The sequence below is a fragment of the Pecten maximus genome, chromosome 8 (assembly GCF_902652985.1).
Source record: "Pecten maximus chromosome 8, xPecMax1.1, whole genome shotgun sequence".
NCBI lineage: Eukaryota > Metazoa > Mollusca > Bivalvia > Pectinida > Pectinidae > Pecten > Pecten maximus.
The window spans coordinates 22,724,202-22,751,074 of NC_047022.1; the positions used below are offsets into that span (position 1 = coordinate 22,724,202).

General features: G+C 35.0%; 2 protein-coding genes across 5 annotated transcripts in view; one reads left to right on the plus strand and one right to left on the minus strand.

Moving 5' to 3' along the window:
* LOC117332806 (ARF GTPase-activating protein GIT2-like) overlaps positions 1-12,969 on the plus strand; it is a 100,873-nt gene extending 87,904 nt beyond the window's left edge. For all 3 annotated transcript variants that reach the window (XM_033891850.1, XM_033891852.1, XM_033891853.1), the window contains 7 exons: positions 429-587; positions 2,646-2,963; positions 3,258-3,326; positions 4,482-4,591; positions 5,066-5,245; positions 5,488-5,551; positions 6,011-12,969. In XM_033891850.1, coding sequence (XP_033747741.1) covers positions 429-587; positions 2,646-2,963; positions 3,258-3,326; positions 4,482-4,591; positions 5,066-5,245; positions 5,488-5,551; positions 6,011-6,208 — 1,098 coding nt within the window. In that variant the 3' untranslated portion in view covers positions 6,209-12,969. The remainder of the gene's footprint in view (positions 1-428; positions 588-2,645; positions 2,964-3,257; positions 3,327-4,481; positions 4,592-5,065; positions 5,246-5,487; positions 5,552-6,010) is intronic.
* Positions 12,970-15,041: 2,072 nt separating this feature from the next.
* Positions 15,042-26,161, minus strand: LOC117332808 (RING finger and transmembrane domain-containing protein 2-like). 2 transcript variants are annotated; one of them, XM_033891855.1, is made up of 10 exons: positions 26,064-26,161; positions 24,959-25,691; positions 24,581-24,666; positions 24,285-24,394; positions 23,733-23,877; positions 22,868-23,008; positions 21,878-21,943; positions 20,402-20,503; positions 15,192-19,538; positions 15,042-15,086 (listed from the first exon to the last, which is right to left on the minus strand). In XM_033891855.1, the coding sequence occupies exons 2-9, from the start codon at positions 25,533-25,535 to the stop codon at positions 19,404-19,406; spliced, it is 1,362 nt and encodes a 453-aa protein (XP_033747746.1). In that variant the 5' UTR covers positions 25,536-25,691; positions 26,064-26,161; the 3' UTR covers positions 15,042-15,086; positions 15,192-19,403. The 2 variants fall into 2 exon arrangements, with proteins under 2 accessions (XP_033747746.1, XP_033747747.1); XM_033891856.1 differs by lacking the exon at positions 15,042-15,086 and having other exon boundaries at positions 15,843-15,887; positions 16,022-19,538.
* Between the last annotated feature and the right edge of the window lie 712 nt (positions 26,162-26,873).

The following is a 26,873-nucleotide window of genomic DNA, read 5'->3' on the forward strand; positions in this document are numbered from 1 at the left end:
TCTAATTGATTACATGTACATACACGTAGGATTGAATTACTGAAGTTTATTAAGACTTAACTTTAGTTTTGGATATTTCATAATAAAAGTGCCTTATTCGACTATATTCTTCAGTGTTTGACTGAGTGTGACAGATATAGGCTTTGTTTATCTATAAAAATACTGACATTTTATATTTATGGTTAAAGTGTAATATTTTGTTTTGAGTTGTTTTACTTTTCCTGCAATGATTTAACTCAAACAGTTGTTTCAAGATTTCTTGGTAATTACATAACCAATGTTTCGTTTAAGGATTGAATTGTGTGCATGACCCCTGTCTGACCTTTCTAAGATCACATGACCATGTTCATGAAAGGCGTTTGATCAGCTGATTCCTTATTGACAAAGAGATTGATCACATGACCACTGATCTATTTGTACTATTACAGACTCTACAGCCTAACCCGGAGCCGATTGTAGAAGGACCGGTGTCGACAGATGATTTTCTTCAGATGAAAAAGAGAGCCACATCTCTCGAGTCTCAAGTAGGACAACTCATACAAAATAATAAGGACCTTCGACGGGAACGGGACGACCTTACGATTCTGGTTAGTACAATTGTCATATTATTGATGATAAATATATACAGTCAAACCTGCCTTAGCAACCACCCGAATTAAGCAACCTCTTCTCATATACCACAATATTTTTTTCTCTCAACATAATTTACTATACTTGTGACCCGAATTAAGCCACCACCTGTTTTTTCCACCTCTGGGTTGCGAGTTCGAAACCTACATGGGGCAGTTGCCAGGTACTGACCTTAGGCCGGTGTTTTTTCTCCGGGTACTCCGGCTTTCCTCCACCTCCTAAACCTGGCACGTCCTTAAATGACCTTGGCTGTTAATAGGACGTTAAACAAAAACAAACCAAACCAAACCACCTGTCAGACATGACTAACAACCATCATTTCTGTGTCCCAAATACTGAAAAGTGACTTTTTTCAGCACTTTCTAAATTTAAAAATGAAAGCAAAATGTCATATAATCGAGAAGAAACCGAACGAATCAATGCTACTGGTCTGCTTTTAAAGATTAAAAAAATACTTCAGAAATGCATGGAATATCTAAATCAATCTCAAAAAATGTCTTCTATTCCTATTTTTGCCCTGATAACACCCAAGAACGAACAAAACTAGATTCTACTTTATTTCTGAAAAAGGAAAGAGAATGGGGTAGAAAAGATATTCTAGCCATTCAGATGATTTTCAAGAAGTTTTGATAGATTAAAATGCAAAAAATTTGCAGGAGAATTATTAGAAAGAATGCGTAAACAGTAAACTGCCTGTCAAACTGAGATTTATATTATTTTTGAGACATTAGGACAGATATTTGCCAGTGAAAATTGCCTCTGTTATGATGTAGGAAATGCAGTAGCGTGACTAATAAGCAGGAAGGATGTCGGGACCAGGAATTCAGGAATGCAAAAATAAATTTTTTGAAAATGTTTTTTCCAGGCACTGGAAATAATCAGATTAGACATTCAAACTATTTTATGTTTTTTTTTTTCTCAATTTCCATTGAGTGGTCTACTAATACAGATTCCTTAATATTTATCATCTTAATTTATTTGATGACTAAGGAAATTGTATTTTCATACTTGCAGTTGTATCTTATAAAATTTATTACATAATGCATTTGATTTTTCTTAACTTTACGCATAAGCTATATTTTGAACTAGTGGATGGCTAAAATGAATATTGCACGGTTACATGCGAGCTAATTGAACACCGTGTGACGTTTCGGAATTAAGTCCTACCCTTTTATGCATCTAAACCATTCAGATGTCAACACTGTCAGACGACATTCATGGCAACTTCTAGACCAACAGGAAAGTCGAGATTTCAGTGATTCTAAGTGTGTTTTAGTGATTATGTAACAAAACAAGTATATCATGGGTAAAAACAAGTATATCATTGGTGTTTGTGCAATAGTCCAGAATATTTGACCTCAGTACTGGTTATCGACCGACGTTCTATTGCACTTGGCCTAACCCCATTTTAGTTTCACTCGCATAATTGTAATGAAGACATATTGACGATAATAATTACCTACCGATTTTCAAAACAAATGCAAAAATAATATATCACATTTCTTTTATAACATTCAAGGCAAAAGAAAGTTTCATACTGTTTTTTCATTGCACATCATATAGTTTTATCATTGAAAACAGACAATGTTTTTGTAAGTAGATATCAAAGATCTATGGGTACAAAGATGCTATTTAATTACTTATATTCAATACAGCTAGGAATCATGTCAAACAATTAATTGTATACCAATACAAAATTATCAGTAGCAGGTATTTGAAATATCATTTGAAAAAGTAGCAGGTATTTGAAATATCATTTGAAAAAGTAGCAGGTATTTGAAATATCATTTGAAAAACTGTTATGAACAAATGAGGCAACTTAAATCTCACTGCATGGAGATCAACAGCTATGGATTCTCCTTCGCTCAAAAGGCTGGGTAGAGGGAGGCTGGATAGCTCAGTCTGTAGAATTTGAAACAATTGCAACCTGAGATGAATATCCAAGGTGTGTTGTGCAATCCCTTTCATGCCAATATTGTTCTTCATCTTATAAAAATGTTTGTTGCTCGAAACAGGTACAAAGGTTGACCAGGGAGATTTCCATACTGCGGGATCATACCCAGCAGATTCAGCAAGCCCAGCATAGCATACAAAATGGCTACGATGGGCGGGACAAAGCAGGCCAGGACCGATACGAATCCACAGCACAGGGTCAGTATGATTCTGGGGGCTCAGGAGGCGATGATCCTTTTGACTGTGGTCCAGCCAGAAGAAATGAAGGGTACGATTCAGGAAGTCATGATCGCCCCGATAGTTTACAGGATAGTCCCCGACCCAGCACTCGACCGCAGTCCATGTTTGAACCACGAGACCAGCAACGTCTCTCACAGAAGGTAAGAAAGGGAAACTTGGCGCAGGATATTTCTGTTGTTAAATTCATGTTAATTGTCCCAAACTATGTCGGGTAAGAATGCATTTTGATTTTGTGAAATATACATTTGTATGTCAATATGACAAAGTAGATGTGTATCAAATTTTGTTTTCAATGCGAAAAATATACATACTGTAGCAGAAATAATTACTTATTTCATTTCATGTGTAATAAAATTTTTTTAAAAGTGCAGCTTTTAAAAAACAGTTGTTAAAAAGTTCCATGCATATTTAAATTTTTTTTATGTGACTTTCAGAGCCAATCGAAGGACTCGTTACAGTCGGCCCAGTCACTAGCTAACATACATGTTCAGGAGGAAGTTCAGGTTGGTAGTTTATATAAGGATATCATTAAGATTGTGACGTAGACGTGTTATTTCGCCCTCTCTGATGTCCATTTAAGATTGTGATGTAGACGTGTGTGATTTCTCCCTCTCTGATGTCCATTTAAGATTGTGACGTAGACATGTGTGATTTCTCCCTCTCTGATGTCCATTTAAGATTGTGACGTAGACATGTGTGATTTCTCCCTCTCTAAAGTCCATTTAAGATTGTGACGTAGACATGTGTGATTTCTCCTTCTCTGATATCCATTTAAGATTGTGACGTAGACATGTGTGATTTCTCCCTCTCTGATGTCCATTTAAGATTGTGACGTAGACATGTGTGATTTCTCCCTCTCTGATGTCCATTTAAGATTGTGACTTGGACGTGTTTGATTTCTCCCTCTCTGATGTCCATTTAAGATTGTGACGTAGACATGTGTGATTTCTCCCTCTCTAAAGTCCATTTAAGATTGTGACTTGGACGTGTTTGATTTCTCCCTCTCTGATGTCCATTTAAGATTGTGACGTAGACGTGTGTGATTTCTCCCTCTCTGATGTCCATTTAAGATTGTGACGTAGACGTGTTATTTCTCCCTCTCTGAAGTCCATTTAAGGTTGTGACGTAGACACGTGTGATTTCGCCCTCTCTGATGTCCATTTAAGATTGTGACGTAGACACGTGTTATTTCTCCCTCTCTGATGTCCATTTAAGATTGTGACGTAGACGTGTGTGATTTCTCCCTCTCTGATGTCCATTTAAGATTGTGACGTAGATGTGTGATTTCTCCCTCTCTGAAGTCCAAATCAACCAGCATATTGTAGACATTCATATTTAATCTCATGCTAATTATGCTTGTGCTTGTTACACCTCTTAATTTAAATACTATTTCTACAGAAAATAATGTACTAACCTGTTATAAATGTGGAAATTGAATAAGTTTGCAGTATCATGGGAGTCATGAGAGGAGCCTCTGTGGAGAGAAGAGGAACCTGGGCTTTGAGCCAATTACCAGCTCATCCCAATATCTTTATAAATCAATAGCAGTTGTAATACCTTGATAATTATTGCATTCATGACTAAACTGTTGGTAGGTAAACTATCTGTTATAGAGAAATGTATCACTCCATATGTTAACCTTTGACCTTTATTTACAGGTCGTGGCCTCTGACTCGTCAGAAGAACTACAGAAGCCTGTTGGACCAGACCTGTCTCACTATGACTGCCCAAGCTCTCTACCCTTGGAACCAAGTGCAATAAACCACAGGTATATTGGTTGATGAAGAGTTGTCTCAACTAACTGTGGAATAAAGTTGTCTCCCCTTTCTACTGAGCACATTATACAGACTTTGTAAAGCCTCAAGGATGGTTATTGAAGGGTCAAGTTTGATATAACAAATCAACATATAACACATTTATATTATTATCACTCCTAGTAAAATAGGGGGGCTTATTACCTCACAATGACATGTTAACCAACTCTTGATGGCTGTTAGTTTCATCAGGTTTAAAAAGTTTATAGCAATTCAATTTTACAAGAGATCTAAGATGTATCTTTTAAAACTACAAACAAACAAGAACATAGCTATTGATTTTCTTCAGATTATAAGCTACCACAAACAAGACAAACGTTTGCAGTGCTCAAACATTACTATTTTAACTGTTGTATGGTTGTAACTGATACTCTGGAATAAAAAACCAATGAGATGTTGTGATATCATGCATTGTGATAATGTTGCAGTCAAGAGCCAACGCTGGATGCTAATGCTAATCAGGAGTGTGAACAGGGAGCGAGCAGTCGAGATGAAGGTGTGGAGGAGGACGGCCTTCCCACACAGGAGGAGGTCATGAAGAAAACAGAAAAGATCACCAAAAATATTCAGGAGCTCTACCTTTCAGGGCAGGAAGGCAAACATGACAGGTACGATTCAAAATCTTGGAATGTCGATAAATAAATATTGATATTAAAAAGTAGGTTTAAACATAAAATGTTGTCACTTTCATATTTTAGACATTTGGGCTGCCTGCTAAAATAATTCGACAGTTTTGAAGCTTGTCAGAATTCTTAGACTTTTATAAATCTACAATGAAAATGCATACAATGTTGAGATTTTCCGAATTTCTGAACTTTGATGATAAACATAGGCTATTTCTTGTTTGCAGCTTTGGACCATGTGCGGACAGGATCCATTCAGCGGTGTTAGATATGGCATCCTTGTTTCCACAGGTATGTATCACTTCTGTATCAGTCACTCTAAGTGGCATTTCTAATGCGATGAGAAATGTATTATCTGATAATCCAAAGTCAGGAAATTCACAAATCAACTAAATAAATCACTAAACCTTCAACACTGAAGTTAGGGGACAGAGGGTGGGGGTCTCTTTTCATGAATAAGGATGAATATATGTTTGTCTGAGATAAAACTCTGTAATCTTTTAAACAATTTCCGAAAAAATTGCTCTTGACAAGTACCTTAAATAGTTTTAAATGCAATAGCAATTTATTTCTCTTTTCAAAGTTATTTCCCTTTTTTTTGTACCCTTTAACTTGCAATTCAAGTGTGATCAGACTTTTCCTAGAAAATGTTCTGTCCCCAGTTAGGAGAAGAATATGTTTTTGTCCTGTTTGATAATTGTATTTTCTTCAGTTTCGACACCTTCGTTACAATTTTGTAATATTTTACAGAGACCACAGTCAGAAAGTGTTAAATGTGCATTACACATGTTGACAACAAGCGCACGGAGATTACGGGAGGAATGTCTGAATGGACATCCAGGCGACATGGACCCAGAACTGGAGATTCCACTCAAAACACAGCAAGTCATGCAGTGTGCATTCGATATCGCCCGTGCAGCCAAACAGCTAGTGACACTATTCCAGTGACTTTTCCTCCACATGGTGTTCATTGCTGACAACTCCCCATGCTGTTCTTTCTTATTCTGATACTCACTTCCTAGTGTTTACATCGAACTGTCCACAACGGAATCTCAGGGCCCGCCAGATTAGGGCTCGCTTTCTATGATATATATCATACATGCTAGATTGAGAAATCTCAACAGTTCATAGTCCGGGATATTTGTGTGGAGCAGAAATTTTGGATATTATACCAGTTCATTCTTCATCAAAAATGGACTTAATTCAAAGGATTTGCCATCTAACAGCTGTCCATTTGAATTCCTTTGATAGCCATTTTGGCTCCTTTTCTAAACATCAGTTTTCAATTTTCCTGGAATGGTAGTGAACATCAGCCCTATACATTAGGGTATATAATATATGTATACAAAGGTTGTGTAATGGTTACTAGAGAGAGGCTGTATATCTTCCTATGTTCAATTTTTGGGTAAGGAGCTCTCTTAGCTAACTCAAATATGCAGTGAAAAAGACATGATTTCAAAATGTCTAAAATTGCACATTGATTGCGTTTGTTCTGAAATGATCAATTCAAATCACAGAAATCATTTTCAGTAATTAAATTTTTAAAAAAAAATATTTGGAAAAAAAAAAATTTAAATGAAAGATCTTTTGTTCCAAATTGTTGCCCTTTTTGGATTTTGGACATTTTGTGATACGTTGAAAAGTGGATCATTTTAATAAGATAAGTTGTAAGATGTTTTGTTTCAAGCCATTAGAAATTCATATATGATAACTATGTATTTTGTTTGTGACAGAGCCTTGTTTTAATGTTTATTTCACTTTTAGACACCTTGTTGCATTATTAATAGGTTTCGGAGAGTTATTCAAGGGAGATAACTACCAGAGAACCAGTAGAAACCAGATCCATTTTATACTTGAAGTTTTACTGAATAACTATGTAACCTAGTCATTTGTACATATTAATACACACTGTTTATTTATTGTGGTTTTGTCACTCTGGAGTCTGGGTAAGTTTATCAGGACTTCAAAGATCATTAATATTCATATTTTGAATTCTAATTAACATACAGAGAGTGTAAGTTTTGAAATTATCTTGAGGAATGAAATATAGGAAAGATATGTATTCAGATATTCTGGAGTCAAGTTTTAGTGATAGAGAATATTTTGAATGATGTCATATCACAATTCAAAGCTGATGTAATTTATTTTGATGTCATTAGCAGTTTTAAGGTTAACATAGCATAGTGACTTTGTCACTGAAATAATTAATCTATCTAGAATTCATATACATTTTAGTCCCAATTTCACATTTTATAGCAAATGTTGAATTCGTCAAAAAAAATCAAAATTTCATACATATACCATCCACATTGATTTAGATATTCAAACATTTATATGCATAAGACCATATTTCAATGTGCATTAAGCATTTGTCAAAACATGCGTATGTAAATACTTGTCATATATATGTCATTATCACTATACTCATAGACCAAGTTTTATTGTATTGTCATACTATACTAATGACAAAGATCCAGCAGCTAGTCTATACTACTGTTCATGTGGTTTCTGTCTGTCCTGCTGTCCATATGATACTTTTCTGTCTGTCCTGCTGTCCATACAATACATTTTTGTCTGTCCTACTGTCTATAGACTGTTCATGTTTTTTTCCTGTCCTAGGCCACACATTGATACATGTATCTATCCATCTCTCAACTGTTGAATTGTTCTTTCCTCTTTCAACTGTTGAATTGTTCATAATCTGTCAACTGTTGAATTGTTCATAATCTGTCAACTGTTGAATTGTTCTTTCCTCTTTCAACTGTTGAATTGTTCATAATCTGTCAACTGTTGAATTGTTCATTCATCTGTCAACTGCAGTTCATTCATGTGTCAACTGTTGAATTGTTCATTCATCTATCCATCTATCAGCTGTTGAATTGTTCATTCATCTATCCACCTGTCAGCTGTTGAATTGTTCATTCATCTATCCACATGTCAGCTATTGAATTGTTCATTCATCTATCCACATGTCAGCTATTGAATTGTTCATTCATCTATCCACCTGTCAGCTGTTGAATTGTTCATTCATCTATCCACCTGTCAGCTGTTGAATTGTTCATTCATCTATCCATCTGTCAAGTGTTGAATTGTTCATTCATCTATCCACCTGTCAGCTGTTGAATTGTTCATTCATCTATCCACCTGTCAGCTGTTGAATTGTTCATTCATCTATCCACCTGTCAGCTGTTGAATTGTTCATTCATCTATCCATCTGTTCACCAAATGAAAATTAACGGTGAATCGGATCCAAAACCATCATTCGATTCTGTGAGAATTAGGTCTCTATTTGTGTTTTTTTTTCTTTATCGTTAGTATTAAATTATTGGAGATGTGTGATTACTATTTAAAAATACAAAATTAATTGTACATCTTATTTTGACATATATGCAAAATCATAATATGTTCTGTAGACTAAAGTGATTTGTTGTGTAAAGTTCTTTTAACCAATTCTGTATGTATTGCTATGATTTTATGTTAAGCCAAAGACTCCAGATTTTATCCTATCGACCCTACTGCGTATATGCTCAAATGTGGCCTATGTTATTGACTGCTGCGGAGGCTTTCCTCAAACAAGGAAAATCAAGCATGTGCATGCGTCTTGAGTGATACATTGTCATTAATCATACTCATATACTATAATATTGCAATATATGTGAATAAAATCTGTATTTAGTGTGTCAAGTATATTATTGTTAATGTAAATAGTAAACAGTGTTATGTAGTCATTGTACAGTATTAGATATCATTACGGTGTTAATCCTACTCTGTATATAGTATAACATGGTGCTTTATAACCTATAACACAAAGCACTAAATGTTGTGTATGTGAATGTTACACACAGGGGCTTGTAGCATGAAACGAGGAAATAACACCCTTTGGTACAGGTCTTTTATACACAGGCTGTGTATATCAGCAATACGCACAGGGGCTTATAATATGTGGCTGTGTATATCAGCAATACGCATGGGGGCTTGTAATATGAAACTATGAAGTAAAGACACTAAGTTGTGAAATCTTATTATTTAGATTAAATTTAGCTCAGTGTATCTTTACTAGGGCTTGTAGCACGAAAGTAAGGAATACATACGGAGATAAATATATATGGAATATTTCGCATAGGAATATTTTGGGTATAATGGTTTTCAAGTTATAAACCCATGAGAAATATGCAAAGGGCTTGTAAACAAGTAAAATGGAAAAATTACTAGGCTACAAACCCCTGTGTCATTGGCAATGTATTTACTCACAGGGGCTTGTATACGACTGAAATGGAAATATTTACCAGGCTACAAACACCTGTGGTATTAGCACACAGAGGCTTGTATACAATAGGGTTTTTCAGGCTACAAACCCCTGTGACATTAGCAGTTTACCGGGTATCTAGAAATTGTATATGGGAGTTAAATTTAGCTATGCTGCTTCAGCCGTGCTGTAGTTTCATATTTTATACCAATGTTTATCATTTATATAAAAACACATTTATGCATGAATTTTAAACTGTTTCATTCTTGCTTTCCTCTTTCGTCCAACCTTTTACAAGTTGCTGCGAGACCTTTCAATAATAGTTAATTAGTTTTAACTGCTACAGGGGATATTTATTATGTCTTATTCAGTAGCCAAGTTACAAATACAACATATTCTTATACTTCAAGTTCTCAATATCTCAATTGATCACCATAATAAAAGACCACCTTTAACCTATATTGATTACTGACTATGTATCAGAAGTATTCTTAGTGAGAATGTTTTGTATATCTGTACCAGTTCACTATGCTTGGTGTCATGGTGATAGGTTGGATGGAAGGGGAAAACATCAATGTTTTTATGCTCAATGCCTCTGATATTGCCTTAGATTATGTCCCTTCTCCATCCACACTTAGAGCTATTGTAGACCAAGGTCAATGAACCCTAGAGCTATTGTAGACCAAGGTCAATGGACAGCAGGGTTCTAAACTTTAGGGATCTTGTGTTTAGCCGTCATCCATTGAACTGTCAGTCTTTCATTTATTGTCAGAACAAGTCCCCAGTTGTGTATATGATATCCAATAATCCAGGGAATCAACCTGACAAGAAAAAGAGTCCTGCAACTTTTTTGAGACATATTTGTTTGTCTCTCAAATAAGCCTTTTAGTTTGCTTGATGTAAGAGTGTGCAGCACTTAAATTCATACCCTCCTCCTTCCATATGAACTAGTTAGGAAGATTTTGATAACTTACCAAAGGAATGTCCTTGTATGAAATTAAAAACTAAGTGATTTGCTTTAAATATAAATCATACAATTTTTTTAAACAATCTGTCAAAAATGTATTTTACCGTTAACTTATTTCTTGACATCAATTTATTTTCAAAATGGCCATTATATATGGTAATGCAGAATTAGTAATATCAGCATCAAAACACGTATATTCGTATAACTGTGTGTACAGAATTTGTTTTCCCTATATGCTTTGTATGGATTTCTTCTGACCAATTGTTTGGGAGATATTTTGCAATAATAGTCATTTTTTTTAAATTCACATGTCCAGTACTATCTTGTGTGATTTTTATGGGCAGTGGCAATATATCGGATGAAAATGCAAATGCTTCCAGTTTTTCTTTTGTAATCGAGAAGATGTCATTGTAATAAACTTGAGTTTCACTGTGTTAGAACTACTACACATACTTATAGATATTAGCTGTAATAAATAGACTGTATACTTAACCTGTAGAGTATGTAGAACATTTTATTTACATTGTATATAACAGTGTAAGTCTGAACCTCAATAATTACTTGTGATAAGACCATGCTTGGTATTAAGACCACCCTTCTGTTATTTTCAAACTGATTTCACTTTCCTTTGAAAGAGCTGGTTCATACAAAATAAAGGCAAATTAAATCAAATTCAGCATATCGCAAATGCAAATATTTTAACCCAAGTTTCATTTATTGTATCATTATCATTGATAAAAAACATGTTGTATAAGATATTTTTTCGTGTGTATATCCTCCGTGTTTTGGCTATGACTTGTAACCCAGAATGGGACAACTCATCAATAAGATAAGCGAGATAAGTATTGATTACAATTCAGATGTATGAAGGGGATTAATTACCATGCTGTAATTTAAAATTTTAGTTTCTACACCCAAATGTCCCCCCAGATACCCTCAATCACCACCCATTTTTTTATTGCTTTTTCTATCATACTAACAGCTAATGTACATTTCCTTTGAAATGTTCAGAACAAAATTTTCCAGCAACACCTTGTTGTTACTTCACCCTCTCCGTTCTCTACCAGTAAATCAAAATGTTACATTGTACAGGTATCAAGTGTTATATTTTACAGGTATCAAATGTTAATTTATATAGCTTAATAGCATTATGGTGATTTTACTAGGTTTCGCATGCTGGTTATGCTACAACATATAGAATCTATGTTTTTGGATGTTTGATATACATACATACCCTGGTAACTTCCTCTGTTAGCAGTGAGCTTGCAAATGATGTGCAGTTAATTACATACATTGTAATAGGTTTTTTTCTTTCCAAAAATATTCAATTCATCCTGAAGCTAGTAGCCCCGAATTAAAAGCAAGTTTATTTTTTCTTTTAAGATATGTAAATACGGAGCCAACACAGAGAAAAAAGTTTGCAATACAATGAGAGTAAATGATTTTCATTATGGAGTAATGGCACCTACTTACATCTGATGTGACTTTTGGTTGAAACAATGTTTCATTTTCTAATACATGGTTATACAAAATATCATTAGGGATCTGTCAACAACAGCAGACTCTTATATTAAGCTATTTCCAAAGTGAAGTGTGAACAATTTTATTTATATTTTTTGTTTAAACTGGGTTAATTTAAATGAAATCAGATCCTGGTTGTGTTCTCTTAAATCCTACAAAACACACAGTATACAAGAGTGTGTTATTGTGATGTAGGTATAACCTGACATCTCTCGTGCTGTATTCAATTGACACACTAGTACTGTATTCTATATATATATTAAACATTATAAAGACTGAACTGGTGTACATACACTGGTCTAATGAAGCTTACATAGGTTGTGTACTGTAGTTATTCCACAAATGATATCGACAAACATTTTGTAAAAAAAAATATGTAGAATATTAAAGGCAAGTTTCTTCAGCATACATTTTTTTTAATTGTCTTATGAAATGAATACAGAGGAACTTTACTAATTAAAAGATCTTTTGTCATGTTTGTTTGAATTTTATGCTGGCTACTTAAAATGATACTTTTGGAGTCACAACAACAAAGATTAATTGATGTATTTTGTTTCAACAATATGGATGTATGCTATGCAAATCATGTCATTTATGTAATGTACATCTTTATTTAAAGATATGTTCAAAGCATGTTAGCAATTCTTTTATACACTATATATATAGCACACACAATTAGGACAACAAAAAATACGATAATAATTGATGTTTTTAATCATACACCAAGTTTGAGAGTTTGATACAAGAGACCATCATTATAGGCGTTGTATAGTCCTGCATGCATGATTAACCATATCTGTCGTAGTGAGTTAGGGAATTGCTCATGTGCCATTGCTACTTGTCCGAGGTAGATTTTTATCTGTAACCCATTAATTACCATTGTTTTACCATAAGTACCCAGTCTAGTATACTACTCCCAGTAACGATTGGTATAACTGACATTATTTTGTACAATAAAACAAGAATGCTCATAAGTCTGAATTGTTCATCATTTTTGTACATTAAAAAGCACTTCATCATTGAAACAATGATCGTGTTTAACCGTTTTGAAATTAAAGAGGAATGTTCAATGGGTCAATTTGTTCTTTGAAATATAATAGGAACAATTTGAGGCCAAGTGGAACCTACAAATGAAATTTGGGGAAAGAATCATCAGGTATTGTTTGAGAAGTTAGTGAAACCACAGGCATCTGGTTAGTATTAATAGATGAAAAAATAAGCCCCTACTACTATATCAGCAAGTATGTGAATTTTATAAGGACTGAACTGAAATTCAAAGTGAATCGAAGCTCATCCCCCACTTCTGACGTTTCAAGTGTTACATGTACACCTTGGTGATACGGTAGGAGTTATAGCTAATATTTTTTTCTATAAATACTAACGAGAAGCAGACACCTGTTGTGAAACCAAGCTCTCAAAATCTAACAGGAGACCTATAGTGAATGTCCTGTTATAGCAATAAGAATGAGAGATGGCAAAACTTTGAAATAATGACAAGATTTTAAAATCTTCAACATCAAAGAAGTCCATGTTTCATTTAGGACCAACTGTAGACTGTACCCTCCACAGTATTAGTAGTCCTGTTTCTGTATCCCCTTCCATTCCGTGATAATTTGAATCGTTTACAGAAAGACAGACGAATGACTTAACATAAAACTCTTCTGGTATTCAATGCTTAATGAATGAAAAACAAAGATATAAAGATTTTTTTTTTTTAAACTGGAAACTTTTATTTGTTACTCGTATCAGCTCACATCATTTTAGCAAACTAAATCATAAGCTATAGACAAACATGGGTTCAATGTATCATTGTATGACAATCAATATTTCACAGTAAAAGATCATTACAAGAAATTTATTTAAAACAGAAACCAATTGATCCCCATCAACCTAAAACATGCATATGCAATCAAAATTCAATAACTTGATAATCTTTGAAAATGTACATAGTCCAACCTTTCTCACAATTTGGCCTCTTTCATCATTAATCCAGTTACCTTTGTTCAAAGAACATAATTTGGCTATACTTTCAGTATCTGGGCCCAGTTGTTCAAACAGTGATTAGCTTAATAACTTAATCACTTCATTAGTGAATATCTCATTTCTCCTTTACTTCAAAACCTGTGTGTGTATATTTCTTAAAAAGTCAGGTAGGAAGAGACTGAAAAGTGCTAGAGTTTTCATAAAATTTGGTCAAGTTAGTTTTACCAGAATTGATTCTATGAGGATTTTAAAAATTGTTGTAAAATTATGATTAGCCTTAACACTGAACAACTGGGCCCTGGTCATCTCCATAATGTTCTTTTATTATTGTTGTTGAACAAACCTTGTTACTAATAGCTTGTCATCTTAGTTTCTAGGAAAAGTGTTTGAAATGTGAGATAGCAAGGCAGTTAGGACAGTTTAATACCGGTAATTCAAATCCATCTTCACTCTCTTTGAACATTTTACCATAAACATAAATACACATTTACTCAATATGTGTGAACCAACAAATAAACTTTATTTGCACCATAATAAATAAATATATTTGACACAACCGCAACCATGCTTTGGACCTCAATTCCATATCTAAACTAAATGGAGGGACTGGAGTTTTAACAAGGGAGATAAAACAATGAAAGGTGAGAGGCAATCTGATTAACGTTCAGGTGTAATACACGTAGTAAACATAGCCATGTAACAGCTGACTTTAATCAGACTGGATGAGAGGATAAGTAGGATGCCTACCAGTATCGGCTATTAAGAATTCAAGTTTGTGTCGGGGACATACAGGTATTGATTTCTTGAAAAATCACTGGACTGTTAGCAGTCGTTGATATGTGCCATCTTCACCCAGAGGGATAAATTAGAATCTCAAAACATCACAACCAGTAGGATTGAACATAGATTTGGTAAAAGTCACAGATAACCATCAGACTTCCATGTGTGTGGGAGAACATACAAATGCATAGCAACATCAGAGACTCGAGACACCTTGTCAGTATGGCACATGTGTATGACACCTTGTCAGAATGGCACATGTGTATGACACCTTGTCAGAATGGCACATGTGTACGACACCTTGTCAGAATGGCACATGTGTACGACACCTTGTCAGTTTGGCACACGTGTACGACACCTTGTCAGTTTGGCACATATGTACGACACCTTGTTGGTATGGCACGTGTACGACACCTTGTCAGTGTGTACGACACCTTGTCGGTATGGCACATGTGTACGACACCTTGTCGGTATGGCACATGTGTACGACACCTTGTCGGTTTGGCACATGTGTACGACACCTTGTCGGTATGGCACATGTGTACGACACCTTGTCGGTTTGGCACATGTGTACGACAACTTGTCAGTATGGCACATGTGTACGACACCTTGTCGGTGTGGCACATGTGTACGACACCTCGTCAGTATGGCACATGTGTACGACACCTCGTCAGTATGGCACATGTGTACGACACCTGGTCAGTATGGCACATGTGAACGACACCACGTCAGTATGGCACATGTGTACGACACCTCGTCAGTATGGCACATGTGTACGACACCTCGTCAGTATGGCACACGTGTACGACAACTTGTCAGTATGGCACACGTGTACGACACCTTGTCAGTATGGCACACGTGTACGACAACTTGTCAGTATGGCACATGTGTACGACACCTTGTCAGTATGGCACATGTGTACGACACCTTGTCAGTATGGCACATGTGTACGACACCTTGTCAGTATGGCACATGTGTACGACAACTTGTCAGTATGGCACATGTGTACGACACCTTGTCAGTATGGCACATGTGTACGACACCTTGTCGGTATGGCACATGTGTACGACAACTTGTCGGTATGGCACATGTGTACGACACCTTGTCGGTATGGCACATGTGTACGACACCTTGTCGGTATGGCACATGTGTACGACACTGTCAGTATGGCACACGTGTACGACACCTTGTCAGTATGGCACATGTGTACGACACCTTGTCAGTATGGCACACGTGTACGACACCTTGTCAGTGTGTACGACACCTTGTCAGTATGGCACATGTGTACGACACCTTGTCGGTATGGCACATGTGTACGACACCTTGTCGGTTTGGCACAGGTGTACGACACCTTGTCGGTATGGCACACGTGTACGACACCTTGTCGGTTTGGCACAGGTGTACGACACCTTGTCGGTATGGCACACGTGTAAGGTGTCAGTATGGCACATGTGTAAGGTGTCAGTATGGCACATGTGTAAAGACTGTACAAAAGTAAGGTGTGTATAAGACCTTATGGCAGAAATGTAAGATGTGTAAACGATTTTACAGCAGAAATGCAAGATGTTTAAACGATCTTTCGGTAATAATTGAAGATGTGCAAATGTTCTTAAGGCAACAATTGATCGTAATAAGATGTGCAAACAATTTTGCGACAGTAAAGTAAGATATATAAATGCCTTGGATACTTTGCTTAGGAGTAAGGTAAAAGAACAAACACAATAACATTTGACCTAAAGACCATTTAAGGTCATGAGAAAGGATGAGATTATAAGGATCAAAGTCTTAACAAAACCTGCACAGGGAATTGTAGCAGAGGGACCAACAAGCAAAACCAAGCCAATAACTGATAAGGCATTTGTAAACCACAAGAAAGACTTCAGTCCTCATCTAACTCATCAGAGGCAGATTATGTGGTGGACTCTCGACTTTAACTCTGCATTGTCATTTACTACATATGCTAGGGCGAGAAAAAACAAGTCCATGAGAGTTCAATGATTCAAAGGGTGTATATGAATTTTCATGATGTTTTAAATTTGCCTTCAAAGGATTATCTAATACTAGTAAATTATATGGTCAAGTATAGTCATTGTTTGTTAAATATAAACAAGTATGCCATAAAAACCAACAATGTGTAGCCAACATTAAGAATACTTTAATTAGCGCTATAGTGAGAAAATGATTATGTATTGGTGTCCGATATTCAGGCAAATCTGACAGACAATTAATAAAATCAAGAAGCTCACATGACTTCTTTACATTTGTATTAAATATATACCTTACTCCCATCCTCATCCTGCATACCTTTAGTTACCATGGTACCAGGATCTCCTATACAGCATACAGGAGAGGCTTGCTTCTTCCTTATTAATTACTTCATGATGTTTAGTTTAAATCAATTTTTTTTTTAATTGAACAGCTTAATGTTATCAGGGGCAGCCTAGTTTACCTAAGTGTACATGATTACTGGTAGTGTTCATCCATTACTGTAAATCAAACACAATAATTAAACTAGTCCGAGAATATGAATAAGATTTGGTCAATTTGTAGACAATTACTACATGGCATTTACATATAAGGAATTTTAATCTGGCAGAACTTTAATACAGTTATATTAACCTGGATTTTGTCATGGTTAATACCTCTTTGTCCAGACACATATCCACCTCATTAAAGGTCCATAGTTGTTAACAAGTTAACTGAATCAAGTGTAACTAAGAATGATAAAAGGAAGTAAAAAGTTGTGAAAAGTTATAATTTTGGTCTGTACATGTACATAAAATTAGGCACTAAAAAAGCCGTGGATTTTTTTTTAGAGTTATTGGTGTTGTTTTTTTAGAGTTATTGGCGTTGTTTTTTTAGAGTTATTGGCGTTGTTTTTTTTAGAGTTATTGGTGTTGTTAAGAGGTGTTGACAGTATTCACAATTCGAACAGGAGCAATGTTTGTAATCAAGAGATTCTACACTTTGGTGAATATTTTTTTCTGTGTTATTAATAAAAAATCCCCCCTGGAATAAAGCAAGAATTTCTAATCTTGGAAATACTGTATTTTGTAAAAAAAACTAAATAAAACTTAAATTTAAAAAAAAATATGAATTGACAATAACCAAATCAGAACTTGACCTGCATATGAATCTTCTGTATCAATGAGCAGAGCAGAAACACAATAATGATGGCGATAGGTAGCACTATAATTAATGCCCTTAAAACATAAAAATCCAGAAGAATAATTCCTACAACAAAACTGACAAATCCATAACATATCAATAATATAAATAAAGAATGTTTATATAACTTATGCACATTACATATCAACAAACAGCCCACAACATGTTTTACAAATTGTTTACATCCAACACTTATCACTATCAAAATTTATCACAGCTAGAACCACTCAAATCTCTACTTCACATGATATTTAAATGATATTCTTGCCAATATGAAAACTATAAATCTCCACAATGTACTAGAAAGCTGTCTCTGTAATGGGTATTGTGTGAAGGTCAATCATAGATTCTCACAGCAGTTTCAAAGTCACAATTTCTAAGGTAATCTTAATTTACTCATTAGTTCAACTTGTACTATACGACTGCAAACGTTTCTTGTTAGGTAACATTGATATCAATTACACTACAGGTCCAAACATCTTGAAATTGCAAATTCAACACTGCACAAATTAGTAATTTCAAATAGAAATCTAAAACTAATGATCATAAAAAAGTAAAGTGAATGAGGTGTATAAGAGTGTTAATGATCCCCCACCAGAAAGGAAGTAAAAAATAATCATGTCATGGATCTTTTCTAATTTGGCAGAAAAGATATTCACAGTTGTCAAAAGTCTTCAATATCTTTGAAAATGTTCATAAAATACAATTATCAGAAAAAGAAATCAAGAGGCCCAATGGGCCTGAATCACTTGCTTGCTTCTAAAGCAACTTTAAAGTTGACCTAGCACAAAGGTTGTTTAATATGCAGATACTAAGCTGATCAACACTTTATTCAAATATCAAAGCAGGCTAATTTTATCCATTGAAATAAATTTTGTAATCCTTCATTGCAGCTTTGGCCCAATATCAGGTATCTGTCTCTTGGTTATCAGGAAAACATTATTAAAAGATTTTCAAACATTTGAGCCCTGTGACCATGAATGTAGGTCAAGGTCATATCAACAAAGTTGCATAATATTGGTAGTACTTTACCCCGATATGCTACAGGCCCAATATCAGGTCTCTGAGCCTTGAATTAAGGTCAAGGTCATCTTTCAAACTTGGTAGCCCTTAAGCCTAGCATGCTACAGGCCCACTATCAGGTCTCTGGGCCTCTCAGTTATGGTGAAGTTGTTTAAAGGGAAAAGTTGATGACCTACAGACAACGGATGAAAGCCGCACCACAGCATAAGCTCACTTGCCCTTCGAGCAGGTGAGCTGAAAAATAAAAAGAAGGAAACATTATGATTTCTACTTTATACTCTAACTACTCACAAGTTTTCTAACATGTACACATAAATCAGGACCTTTCAAACAGACAATATCACTTGTGTACTATTTACAGCAGCATGTCATTCACACTTGCAAAATTTCACTTGTTTTTCCCAAATGCTGTGAGAACCTTGTATCATGACACCAATTCTTCAAGTTATATATGTTCAGTACCACTGGACGTGAATACTGGTTGAGCCGTCCTTCCACAGGGAGTTGTCCGTGTGTATCTGTGCTCTACACATTGGACATGTCTTTTCTCTGTCAAACCATACCGACACACAATCCTCGCAGAAAATGTGCTACAAAGTAGAAAATGAAAAGAAATCCATATCAATTCATAAAATAAATACATATCAAATATATTCAAAACAAAGAACACTTATCCTCCATTGAGTAATGCTAATAAATTAAGAAAGTGAGAAGGGAGCCTGTATATATATCAATGATTACTGAAAAAGATCCTGTCAGTTCATGTACAGATGACATAATCTTTATTCATGATTTTATCAAGAATAGAGGCACAATGGGCCTGTGTCACTTAATTGCTTCTAATACAACTTTGAAGCTGATTTAGATCATTTATGCAGCTACTAATTAGACGATTACCACTTCATTCAAATATCAGAGTAAGCTAGGTTTATTCATTTCAATCAATTTTGTAGCCCTTCATTCCAGCATGCTATTGACCCTATGTCAGGTCTGTGTATCATGATCATTGAGAAATTGTTGCTTAAAGATTTTAACACATTTGACCATTAGGACCTTGAATGTAGGTTAAGGTCATTCATTTGAACAAACTTGGTAGCCCTTCACCCCAGCATGCTACAGGCCCAATATCAGGTCTCTGAGCCTCTTGGGTACTGAGAAGAAGTTGCTTAAAGGAAAAGTTGATGCTGGACAGCCAAATAACAGATGGATGACTACAACATAAGCTCACTTAAAAATATGTATCCAACAGTAATGTCCAACATGAACCACTAACAGATGTAATTTACAGTACCATGTACAACACTTTTTTCCAGCATCCACCCTGGGATAGAGTTTTTTTTACTTTACTATTAACACCTGTCTGAAACTGAAACTTAAGTTTAGGTTGTGATCGAGATATATATACTCGTCGGTAAATTACAAAGATCCTAATCTTATTTTACGATCATCTTACCTTACAATTCAGCATAACAGGATCTTTATAATCGTCCTGGCAAATGGGACAACCTTCACCTCTTGTTTTTAAATCGGAATTGTTTGGTTTAATACCATATGTCTGTAAGTGACACAAAAACAAGTCAGCCAGAGTAACTACATGTCAAGTACATCATCTGTTAATACTTCTATACATTTGTACAGGCATTAGAAATTTGACAGTTACTGATATAAATAAAGTTGAAATTTCATAGTACTGTAAATCACTTATATTTCGCGTGGGATTTATTTTCGCGTTAATTCGCGAGGAGAGTCAAACGCGAATTCAAATCCCTCGCGAATATTTGTATAAGAATGACAAGAATACTAAGTTGCGTCCATTTTGAATCTACCGTAATCAAATATCGCCGTAAAGTAATGATAGGATGATAGATTATATACTTATATCAGAGTGTGTTTTTATATCACAAAACACCAAAATTTCACACACACATAACCCCACTGAACACTGATATTGTGGTTGAACTCGGACTACATTAACTTCTAGACGACGTTTTAAAAGTAGTTGATTTAAGTACAATAGGTACGGTCCCACGGATCCCGGATGGTCACCCGGAATACGTCGTACTTTATTACCCACCCTGTTGTAAGTTATGTAAGGTTACATGTATACATAGCACTTTACATCGCTTGATTCTCGAAAAGATATTTACCATAACAGAGTTGAAATCAAACAGATTATTTATTTAATTTAAACATTCAGAGCAAATAATCGCCTGGAGCATAAATCATTCGCAATAGACTGTCCCGAGAACTGTTCATCGGTATCACTATATACACACGTACGTTAATTACTGTGTACGTTAACTCACAACCTATTAATTAGCCCCGTCATCTTCCAGGCATTGTTAATGAGCCGTGGGTTTTGTTCAATGTCTGATAGCGCCATTTAGCATGTAACGGTTTTGTATACGGTAAATACAATTCAGTATGGCCAGACACCGATATCACATGATTGAATCACATGACTTTTCTTGTACCATCACATAAACAAAATGGCTACCAACATGGAAATATCGCCGATCTGTCAACGTCATTCGCGAATTTAAAGTCATTTTGAGATCAGAATGCACGAAATTATGTATTCGCGAATAAGTCAAATTAGATGAGTTCGCGAAATTAAGTACTCGCAAAATATAAGTGATTTACACTATTACTATGTCACTTGCGTTTGATATTTAAAGTGCTTCTGAATCATCTTTGTATATCTTTTATCGAATTTGAAAATAATACATATACAAGTATAATGTTCTTGACAATATATCAAAATGTTTTACACACTTTTCATTCTTTTAAATAATGGTATATCACATTCAGATCTGCAGTCAAGACCTTATATTAAGCTTAAAGCATATACATGTTTTTAAATGTCAGCCAAATCATGATCATATCATGATCTGTGAGGTAAAAATTAATTACATCGAAGTATACTTACCTTTTCTCGTAAAAGTTTCAGAAAAGCACCTTTTACGTCTCTCATTTTAAAAAACAACTGATATGCCTGGAAAAGTGAATGGTGACTTTCAAAAAATGGAACAAAAAAATACAGAATTATGTTTCCTATTTTTTAGCATATGTAAGCAACTAAAATAATTCTTTTAAAATAAGATATGCTGTAATTGACTTAATCCATAAATCATTTTTCTGTTTTACTTGCTTTCAAATTGAAATCTCAAATTTTGCTGGTCAATTTAGTTTTCTTTTAAACAAGAATTACAGAATGCAATGTCCCTCAAAACTGTACATGTTGAATTATGTGTCTGTATCCATAACATCAATGAATATTCATTACTAAAGATCTCTCATATGTTCTTCCCCTACACTTTTTTTTCAAGGTCATAACTTTTAAAAAGAGTCAAGTGTAACCAGAATGTATCTGTATAATTATTGATTTGAAGATTCAAAGTTTTGAAGGCAAAATAAAAAGCTAAAAAACTTCAATGTATGCTAAAAATATTGATATAATACATCAAGGGTTTTGTTTGAAAACTCTCGACAGTGATGTCAATGTAGTCCTAGCCAAACTTAGTTCCCCGATATCTGACAGTGTACATATCCCCTCCAACCTTACTGGATACCAGGGCCCAGTTGTTCAAAGGGTGATGAGGTTAATTGCAGTTTAACAACAATTTTAAAATTCCTAAAACATTATTTCTGGTAAAACTGACCAGACAAAATTTTATCAGACAACATTGACATTAATCTCTTCCTGTCTGCCCATTTTAAGGAATACACACATGTACACTAAGGTTTTGAAGTAAAGGGGAAATGAGATTTTCACTAATCAAGTGATTGAGCTATTCACCTTTTGAACAATTGGGCCAAGGAGTCTAACATTTACTGTATGAAATATATATATTTCCCTAGCCTTAAATACACAATTGATACACCATTACACACATTGACACAATAAATACAAACAAACCTTGCATAAGAAGTATAAGCAGAGAAGGCCAGCAGCGAAAGCCCAGTTAAGTCCATCTGACAGGAAGTGGTACCATGGAATTATGGGTATAACCATTCGATATAACTGCATCACATGTTCCACAAACATGTAGTATTTTCCCTGTAGATAAACATAATATCTTTCTTTGATGGTTCAGGAGAAACAAACAGTTCCAAGGCTTTTTGGAAATTTCATGTGATATTGACAAATTGGTTAGAGTGAGAACATTTCATTTAAAAGAGATATAAATGAAAGCAGTCTTGAGATTTTCCATTTACTCCTCCCTAGTATTAAAGTTTGGTATTGAAGTTTGGAGAGGCCTTATTCGTTAACCCCTTTTAACTTAATAACTTATAACTGGTAATTCTGCAAAATATAGAATGCAGCTTATTTGTTCTCATGGGCTTATATTTACAAATAAACAGAAAGCAATATCTGTCTGTAAACTCATTATACAAGTGATAGTGAATACTGAACATATTTAGCATTATGTATCTTATATTTAGGTGTTTTTAGCTAAATTATAAGGTATTAATTGTCTTTTCTGTAGGTTTCTACCTCACGTATGGTCTTTTCTGTAGTTTTCTACCTCACGTATTGTCTTTTCTGTAGGTTTCTACCTCACATATTGTCTTTTCTGTAGGTTTCTACCTCACATATTGAGAATACATCAGTTCAGCCTTGAATATAACTGCTTAACTTCAGTAATGTACTGAATCTGAGAGCACTAAATTATGTACACTTACAGTTCTCCTAGCAAGTTTCCAGAAAAACAAATACTCAGCTGGTCTGATAGTAATAGTACAAGTCCATATTTATATCAGACAATAACTAGAACACTTACCCTGTTCTTTGGTTTGATAGGTGCCATGGAGAAGAAGGCTTTAATAATCACAGTCACATATTTAAGGACAAAGTCATTAACACATACTGCCCAGAAAAACATCCAAATATCTCCCTCCCATTTCACCGGCAGTTGGAACATCAACCTGGAGTACAGAAAATGGTAGTAGTATTACACTAAATTCAGCAACAAGTTCATGGCAGAAATTAGAAACATTTCAGTACTTTTTACCATAAATGGTTGTAAACGGGTTAGTACTTATATGGAACAGATCTTACTTTGATAGTCAATCAGTTTTTAAAACTAGCATTGATCTATTAAACTTGTAGAATAAATCATTATGAAGATCTATCATTTTACCAGCAATGCAGATTTTGTCCACTTTATTGAGAGGGATGAATACTTCTTGTCACAAAAACTTTCCATATTCATATTAAAATTTGCACTGAAAATCATTGACAAGTCAATGAGGCGAAACCTACAAACCTAGCAATAGATGGAGCCATACAGGTGGTTTAGACTTGTACCACTAACTAAAATAATCAAACTTACACATTCCAGAGCTGTTGCTCCTGAAATACATAGTACACACAACCTATGTTTGCAGTGAGAAACATGACAATCCAGAAATAGGACAGCAGTACATTGTGAAGCATGGCATCCTGTTTGAAAAAAAAAAAGATTTTACTAAAATGCATAAATAATTTAGGTACAAAATGAAGTTTTTAAGCAGAATTATCTGATGTAGATAATAACTTGGTCAGGTAAAAAAAGAATAAAACTTGGACAACAATCTTCTTTTTAGTGCTGGAACACCTAGAATAATAGCTACATGAACATCAACTCACCCGCAAAGATGACTCATGCACAATTTTCTTGAAAAACATGTTCGCGTAGAAGAAAGTTCCTCCGAGTCCAATAAAAACCAGCATACCTGCAATTTTAACATCATAATATACAGATATATATAGTAAATTTAAATAACACAAATTATAATATATTATTTAAATCTAATCAGTTATATAAGTACATGTACATATACAAGTATAAATTATTTATATTGTACACTTTCTTTTTCAACATAATAATTGCCTCATTCTCCTAATATCAAAGAATCCTTTAACAGACAATTCCGGTTATAAAATTTCATGATTTTTTTACAACCAGTATTTCAAGTTAACAGAGGTTTCGATTTATTTTTTCAAACAATCTACATGTAGTCTTACCTAATAGATGATCGGAGACAACTCTGATGACTAGAATGACAATGAAAAGTAAGGAGTTGAGAAGGAATATGCTCCAGTCCATGCTGTCCATACCATGGACTACATGTGGGTGCCCTTGGCCGTTATTCTGGGGGCCGGTGTTTTGATTTTCATCGTGACCACCTAGCGCTGGCAACTGAAAATGTTCTGGTGCCATCTGTTGTAGACTCTGAAGGTTAATACTGCCAACATTGGCAGAGGTAGGATCAAACACGGAACCAAAATCTATCACAAACGACTGGTCAGATGGCCTCTGTCCGTTGTTGTCCTCACCACCCACTGGCACTGTTTGTGGTGTAGTGACTGGTGTTTGGGGAGCATTGTTCCGTTGTGGAGTCTCCCTAGGGTGTAAGGCTCCATGTGGTAAAGTTCGTGTAAAAGGATTTGCATGACGTAGGTGCTGGGCCAGTGTGGGCCCAGTCTGACGTGTGCCACCACCAGCATTTCTTGTCTCAATACTTTGAGAAGGGAGCTGCCAAACAATCGTTTGACTACCGTTATTGCCTCCTGTTGGAATCTGTGGCATTTCTTCAGACATCTTCAAACTTATATTAAAAATATATATAAGCTATAAATATTCTCGGTGTAAATCTTCATACGTGTGATAGGCCTATATAATATATCTAATTTTAGGTGTAATATTACCATAACTTCCAGTTCATACGCACTTTCAGGTTACTAGGTAAAATGATACCTGAAAAAAAAACAGAAACGAAAATAGCAAGGAACAAAACATTCTAACACTAAAAATATGGGTATTGATACGCTTATGGAACGTTGCAATTGCCAGTTGAGTATCATTATGACTGTTTATGATAGACGATCATACATTTAAACTATGACAACTTTACCAGCTGCTATATAATTGATGTTATTTATTGAATGAAATATACAAGACTGTACAGCAGTGTTTACATTTTATTTTGTTTTCGCAAACCAGGTGAATTTTACAATGAACAAATGAACGGCCTTTGTGAGTTCTAGATCTGTCACTCTGTTTAGTTTTAACTTAGAAGCAAATTACATTATTGTATTGATATCATTTATATATCACAAAATAGCATACCCATGGAAAGTGAAGTAGACTCATCAGTCTATACGACCTATTTCCTCACAGATATTTCCTCATCTTCACTAATCTCTTTCCTGTGACGAGTTCACAACAAATCCCGAACCCGTAAAGAAACGACGAGTTTGATTCGCGATTCGATCAAGACAGGAACCAATGAAAACGGTTGTTATAAATGTTACTATTCTTTCGTTTTAGCGGTCCAAACGGTTGGTCCAGTTCGGCCTGTGTTATTCGTTTATTAAATAAAGACGGACCTGGCGATTTTATACTGTTTTCAGACGAGCCGTGACAAAGACTTCCAAAGCCTGCATAAACATGTGCAGGTCAAGTAATATGTTTGAAATATTACATTTAAAAACTGACTAATCGGTTTGTCCGCCTAAATGAACAGGCCCCTGGCTTTAGCATCAAGTAGGCCTATTAAAGAAAAATATATATGAAAAAATATTAATGTTTGCTTAGGAATATCTTTCAAACATTATCGCTTTTTGAAACCGTCGGATAGTAAACTTATCAGTCGTTCTGAACCGGCTTGGGTTAAGTACTGTAACAAGTTAGGTTAATAGTGAAAAAAATACAGGTGAGCTGATATATAACTACAAGTCTCTGTATCGATATAGCAGTGGCGTAGGAAGCGGGGGGGCAGGGGGGGCAATTGCCCCCCCACTTTTTTCAGTGGGGGGGCAAACATATCTTTTTGCCCCCCCACTTTTTGACATCCAAAATCTAAAAAAGGGGAAAAAACACGAATTGATATATTCATTTCGATAAATATCTGTATATTTTCGAACCGATAATGTTTTC